At 48.3% G+C, this 6,363-nt stretch overlaps 1 protein-coding gene and 1 long non-coding RNA gene across 9 annotated transcripts in view; one reads left to right on the forward strand and one right to left on the reverse strand.

The window, feature by feature from the left end:
• LOC139361532 (uncharacterized) overlaps window positions 1-6,363 on the forward strand; it is a 157,821-nt gene that overhangs the window by 115,539 nt on the left and 35,919 nt on the right. Inside the window, exon 2 of the long non-coding RNA XR_011619084.1 lies at window positions 5,163-5,252. This is a non-coding gene — a long non-coding RNA (uncharacterized lncRNA). The remainder of the gene's footprint in view (window positions 1-5,162; window positions 5,253-6,363) is intronic.
• Window positions 1-6,363, reverse strand: part of LOC139361531 (disco-interacting protein 2 homolog C-like) — a 63,688-nt gene that overhangs the window by 21,603 nt on the left and 35,722 nt on the right. The window contains exon 4 of one of the 8 annotated variants that reach the window (XM_071090118.1): window positions 1-1,004. The exons of 6 other annotated variants lie outside the window; for them this stretch is intronic. In XM_071090118.1, the coding sequence (XP_070946219.1) occupies window positions 805-1,004 (200 nt within the window). In that variant the 3' untranslated portion in view covers window positions 1-804. The remainder of the gene's footprint in view (window positions 1,005-6,363) is intronic. One more of the 8 variants, XM_071090129.1, reaches the window with a different exon arrangement.

A 6,363-nucleotide genomic window follows, 5' to 3' on the forward strand; every position in this document is an offset into this window, starting at 1 on the left:
GTCAAAAAAAAAAAACAAAAACAAAAACAAAAAAAACAAACCTTACTCTTCATAGCAAGAGGGAGAATTTATCAAAGTAACTGCAACAAAATCTTAGATGATGTAATTTCAGTGGCTAAGTGAGCTGTCCAGCCCACGTGGCTGGCTCACAGCGCAACAGAGCCAGGTGCTGCTGCAACTGCCCCCCCACCCCGATCGCTTGTGGACATTTTCTGTTTTCCCATATCTCCCTTTTGGATACGTAGCTCGCTACTTTATAGCTAAGCATCAGTAAAACAGGTTGTCTATTTTGAAAAGTAACTATTTTGTCTTTTAAGGACAGAAAATGAAGCAGGTGACAATAGCATGGCGACCTGGTGAATAGATTTAGAGGAATATTTAATACTTGGCACCACTCTGATCCCTTCTTCTCTCATGCTTAGTTACAGCTACCGCCTCCTAGGACAGAACACTTTGAGCTCTGTGAGTAGGAATTAAACATGTTCTAAATCAGAAGTTTTAGTTAAGCAGTATTTTATGTGAATGCCCAGATCCTAAGTGTTCACTGTACTGGGGTGTGGTGTTGAAGAAGGAACGAGGGCTTGGGGCTGCGTTTATGGTGCAGCGTCCGGGTTCCCATATGTGAGATGAGGGCCAAGAGACACGGCCTGGAAGGTTCAGACTGTAGGATTGAATGGATCTACCCACTCCTGGAAAGCCTCAAGTCTAACTTGACTTGGGCTGGTTTTAGGGAGATGCTGGCAGCGCCGTCCTCACAGGTCACTGGGAGGGGCTCTGGCACCGTCCCCGTCAGGTGTCTCATGATCAGCCCAGCTTGCTCATCTCAGAAGCTGTTGGTCGTGTTCTCGTTCCTGTTGTTCGTTGCGTGTTATTTAGGTTCTGTTCATGTGGGGACCTAGGAAGTTCCACAGTGAGAGGAGAGCCGCTGAGCCGCCTTCCTGCCTGGATGCCAGCCCCACGGAGGACCGTAACTGCTTGAGGTTGGCTTCTGCCCCCGGCCTCACCTGTGGAGGCATTGATGCAGTGGTACTTTCTAAGCTCCTGGGGCACACAGTGCTGTTGTGTGGATCCACAGGCTACTGTGGCGTCCAAGCACGTGCTCCCGGAGGAGAGGACTCTGCGGGCACTGATAGTGGGAGCTGGCTGAGAGTCGAGCGAGTTGAGACTCCCTGTGACCTGCACAGCTGCCATTTGCACAGCCCCTCCTGACACCAAGATGGTCGTGCGATAAATGCACAAAGCACATCTCCAGCAAAAAGCCGCCGATTGTCCATATCCAGGATATCCACCACGGTGGCTTTTTGGTGTTAATACGATGAATGTGAGCAGCAGGTGGTCTGCGTCGAGTGTGACTGTGCCACTGCAGTTTTGTTCTCATGTCTTGATGAGCATGAACGGTTCCTGACGAGGGTAGGTAAGGATGCTGTGACCTGAGACTCTGCAGTATTGTAGCTTGAGGAACCAAGGAGTTTTTCTGTCTTGCAAAGCCGTCAGGGAGGATGTTCCAGGCTGGTGACTGCTCCATGAGGTATTTAGGGATCCAGGTTTCTTCCCGACCCCTGCTCTGCGTTCCCAGGGACACGGCTGTCCTTGCCGTGGTTGGGAATGGGTGATTGCCATGCTGGCGGGGGAGGCTTAAGGTGAGAGTGGCCGTGATTTACCTAATCTACATAATGACAGGGAGCCTGGGAGTAAAGTGTAGCCATGGCCTGGAGGATGGATGATGGTTGTTGGTGAACGACTGGCTGCACTCACCGCAGCTGGCCCAGGAATGGGGAAGGATGGCTGAGTATGCCGTTCAACGGTACCTGGTTCTTTCAGATTTGACTTCCTTACGGATTTTCTGCTGTAAAGAGGAGAGAGCCTGTGGTTCTAGGCCAAGCATCTCACTCATCTCATAACATCTTGTATCCCTCAGCCAACATTTATGTCAAGTTTTAGAAGTCCTATCAAACTGGCAAGCATTTCTCAATTTGGTTTAACCATTGGATTTTATATCTGTGTCTGCATCTCTATTTTACATCTATGTGGTTATTTGACACTCTGTAGTACCTTTGTAATAGGTTCTCTTTGGTGGAAGTTACTCTCAACAAACCCTTGCTGCTACTTGAATTTTCAAGGTTGCAAGTAGAAAGGAGAGAATAAAAACCACATCTTCTCTAATTTTAAAATTTGTTGTTTCTCAAATCACACCAGAAGTAAAGATATTACAAATTACAAAAGCAGCCAGAATCAAGGTTAAGAGATTTCTGGGCGATTCTGGCTAATCAGCAGTATTTGCTGAGGTGTGTGCAGCAGAGCAACATGCCAAGAAGCCCGCGACGGGGGAGAGTTGGGAGGCCAGGCTGTGACTTCGGAGGTGTGTTGCCTCAGGGAGAGGAGCTAGATGTAGAGAGGATAAATGGCCACAGGTGTGACCACCGCCATCCTTGCTGCGGTACGGAGGCCTTTGTACAGGGGCCTTTGTGAGCTGAGTTAAAAATCAAAATTGAGAGAGTGCAATGCATTCTTAGTTTTTAAAATAAAATGCTAATAGAGAACGTTTTGTAAGAATGTAAAATGTTACATCTTTGTTTAGAATTTAAGAATAATAATTTGCTTCTGAGACCTTTGCGACTGAGATTTGAAATCTTAAGTATGGTTTTTTCTTCCATGTTTTATACATATGCACGTGTACACATATATGTAAGGTATATAAAAGGAAAATAAGCGTGTCTGTATTCACATTTATATACACTTCCATAATGTGTATACTTCTAGTCACACATAGGTCTAAGAGACTATGACGTGACTTGATAACCATGAGAGGGTAATCGCGCCTCCCGCGTTCCAGGCCTCACACAGCCCGTGCCAGGTTTTGGAAGTAGGAGTTTGTCTGCAGCCACTTCGGGAAGCATGTGGTTGCCAGGATTGCCTAGAGCTCCAGGCTGTCTCCAGTCCCAGCCTCCCTGGGGTAGAAGCTGCCCTACCAGGGGCCTGGACATGGACGTTAGGGCCTGGAGCCAGGGACCGCTCCTGAAGTGGGGGGCTCCCCTCACGGCTGGGCATGACAACCGAGGATAGGAGGCGGAATCAGCCTCGGGCCAGTGCACGGCCTCCCTGAAGTGCTTGCGGGAAGCCCCAGCTGCACTTTGATGACCCCATAGACAGCACCACACTCTGTGAGATCCCCCTGGCCCACCCCTCAGGTTCCTAAAATGATGAAGGTTTCCTGAGCTGCGAATTTTTAGATCTAGGCTAAAAAGTCCTGGGACAGACTCACAGGGTTCTTTATGTAGAAATGATGAGTGTGCTGGTGACTCAGAGCAGGCACTGTACCCTCACTCCAGGGTCCTTTGTGCCAGGTGGAAACGAGCGTGTGGGTCACCCAGAGTCCCTGCATCCTCACTCCAGTCACTGCTCTTTGGTTTCTTAATTAAAAGCCTAAAAGCCTTGATAATGAAAATGTATTCTCCCCAGAGAGTAGAGTTTCCGGTTATGGAGGCTCACCAGTAAATGCCGTGCCAGGTCAAATATGCTGAGATCTGGGCCAGGTCCTGCTTCCTGCCCACGGCCAAAGCAGGTACTTCATTTGGGAGGTGACCCGGGGGATATCTGAGAGGCCTGCCGGTCCCCGAGGGATGAATCCGCTGGCCTTCACATTCTGCTCCGGCCTCCATCGGCTCCTTCCTACCTGCAAACTGCCGGCTTTGACGTTGCCATCATTGGAGATATGTTAGGGACTTGGTATGGGTTGATGCCCATAGGACCAGCAGATCGTGAAAAGGTGGGAACCAGGGCTGGGAGGGTGGTGACCACGGCCAAACTGAGAACGTGGTGGGCTGGAAGGTCCATTTTCTGTCTGAGGTGTTTTTTAAAATAAAAAACAGTGTCTCAGGGACATGAGAGGGGAGGCCACAGACGGGGAGAACGCATCTGTAAAAGACTTATCTGATAAAGGCTGTTATCCAAACCGTGCAAGGAACTCTCAAAACTCAACAAGAAAATGAACAACCTGATTAAAAATGGACGAAAGACCTGGACAGATATCCCAACAAAGAAGATACACAGATGGCAAATCTACACGTGGAAACATGACCCGCGTCTTATGTCATAGGGCGAGGCGTCACTGTGCACCCATCGGCCTGGCCAAAACCTGAACTCCGACACCACCACGTGCTGGTGGGTGTGTGGGCATCAGGACCCTCACTCATCGCTGGGGGAAGTGGGGCAGCTCCTGTGGGAGGCAGCGTGGCGGTTTTCCGTGGAACTTAGCTCTCCGACCACAGGAGCAATCACAGTCCTGGACGTTTACTCGGAGGAGCTGAAAGTTTACTTCCATGCGGAAATGTGCACACAGACGTTGACAGCAGCTTTATAATTGCCAAAACTAGAAAGCAACCAAGATGCCCTTCAGTAGGTGAATGGATAAACTGTGGTATGTCAGATACTGGGATATTATTCAGCACTAAAAAGAACTGGACCCCTAAGCCATGAAAAGACACAGAAGGATCTTAAACGCATGTTGCTAAGTGAGACTCCAATCTGGAAAGGCTGCCTGCTGTCTGAGTCCAACTACAGCACAGTCTGGAAAAGGCAAAGCTGTGGAGACAGTCAAACAATCAGCGGCTGTCAGGGGTTGGGGAGGGGAGAGATGAATGGGAGGAGCATAGGGGGTGTGTAGGGTGGGGCAGCAACTCCAGGTGGGGCTTTCATGGGGGATCCATGCCGTTCCACGTCTGTGAAACCCACAGAGTGAGCAGCAGCAGGCCGAGTCCTCGTGTGAGCTGTGAACTGTGGGTGGTGGTGCCGTGTTGATGCGGGTCTGTCGGTCGTACAGACATGCTGGTCTGGTGAGGGCAGGAGAATGATGGAGGCTGTGCCTGTGCTGGGAAAGGATATGTGAGGACTCTCTGTACTTTCCTCTTGATTTTGCTATGAACGGAAAACTGCTTTTAAAAACGTCTATTGAAAAGGCAAACAAAAGAGTGCTGGCCAGACAACATCAGTGTGAGGGTGTGGCCTGTGTTCTACGTTCAGAATTTCCCTTTTAGAATACACATATCTAAATTTTTCAAAGTTAAACCTTTGCATTAAGTAACTCACTACAAAGTTACGGTATCAGCTTGAGCGCTGCCAGGATGGCCAGGATCCTGTATCCTGACAGGCTTCTCCCCTTACAGGTGCAGTTGACGTCCATGGCCACATCTCAGTAAGCGGCAGGACTGGAATCAGGAGTCAGGCTTTGCGGGACAGAGAGGAAGTGAGACCTTGTAAGCACGTGGCTGAGGGCGGGCAGGGAGGAGCCCGTGGCAGGGAGCCGGCAGGGATGACTTTTTGACCAGTTTTCCTTATCGCTGAGGCCTTCTTAGACTTGGGGAGTTGGGAGTCCCCACTCTCGGGTGCCTCAGAAACCAAAGGCTGCTTGTAATGCTCAAGTTCCAGATGCCTCAGGGGAGGTACCTGGGTTGTTGGGTGCAGTTCCGTTATTTGCTGCTTGGTGGGATTTGCCCGCAGCATTTCTGGTTGTTTTTAAGAGCTGATGTTTGAGCTGCTTAAAATCACATATGGATGTCGATTTATCTATAAAAGTTAAGAATGGAATTTGAGTGCAAAGAGTTGTGAAAATGCTCAAGGTTATGTACTAATGTATACATTACATTTGTGGAAGTATTTGAAAGTGCAGGATTTACATTAAACACTTCTCTTGATTTTTGTAATATCTACCTGTCATTTTCCCATTTGATTAATAGATGTCAGAGGGCTTAAATTTTGAGTGCCTGAATTCACTGAAATTAAAACTTCTTACATCAAATGTAATTGAACTGAATGTAGCAACAGTGCATACTTTTAGAAGTACTGATTTAAAAAAAATATATAAAAACACATATCCATGAACATGCAGATGGGGGCAACATATTAAACCATGGAAGTAGAATTAGTATTGTTTTCTGAGAAGACAAATTTTTAAAAAGTCAAGGGGTTTTATAACTTTCTAGTTTCCAACTTATTTGCTCTAAAGTGGAACATTGACAGCAGCAGAAGAGGAGATCCTGGGCCAGTGCAGGCTCTGGGAGCAGCGGGGTGAGTGCTGGAAGGAGCTGGCTGGAGGCAGAGCAGGGAGGTGCTCAGGCAGGCCAGGACGGCCTCAGGGCACGCGGCTCAGTGAGTGAGAAAAAGTTCACATTTCTTGGAGAGCCCTTGACTCTGCCCACAGAAAACCCAAACTCCTTCCAACGGGGATGTGCATCTCATGTAAAAGTTGTTACTCCCAGAAAGAAAACCAGTGGAAGTAGAAATTTTACGTATGCAGAAATTACTTCAAATTTGTTTCTAACCTTATCCTTTTCTTCCCCCATCTTAATGTGTGGTGACTTTCTGCAG

This window comes from Macaca nemestrina, unplaced genomic scaffold (assembly GCF_043159975.1).
Source record: "Macaca nemestrina isolate mMacNem1 unplaced genomic scaffold, mMacNem.hap1 Scaffold_57, whole genome shotgun sequence".
NCBI classification, from domain to species: domain Eukaryota; kingdom Metazoa; phylum Chordata; class Mammalia; order Primates; family Cercopithecidae; genus Macaca; species Macaca nemestrina.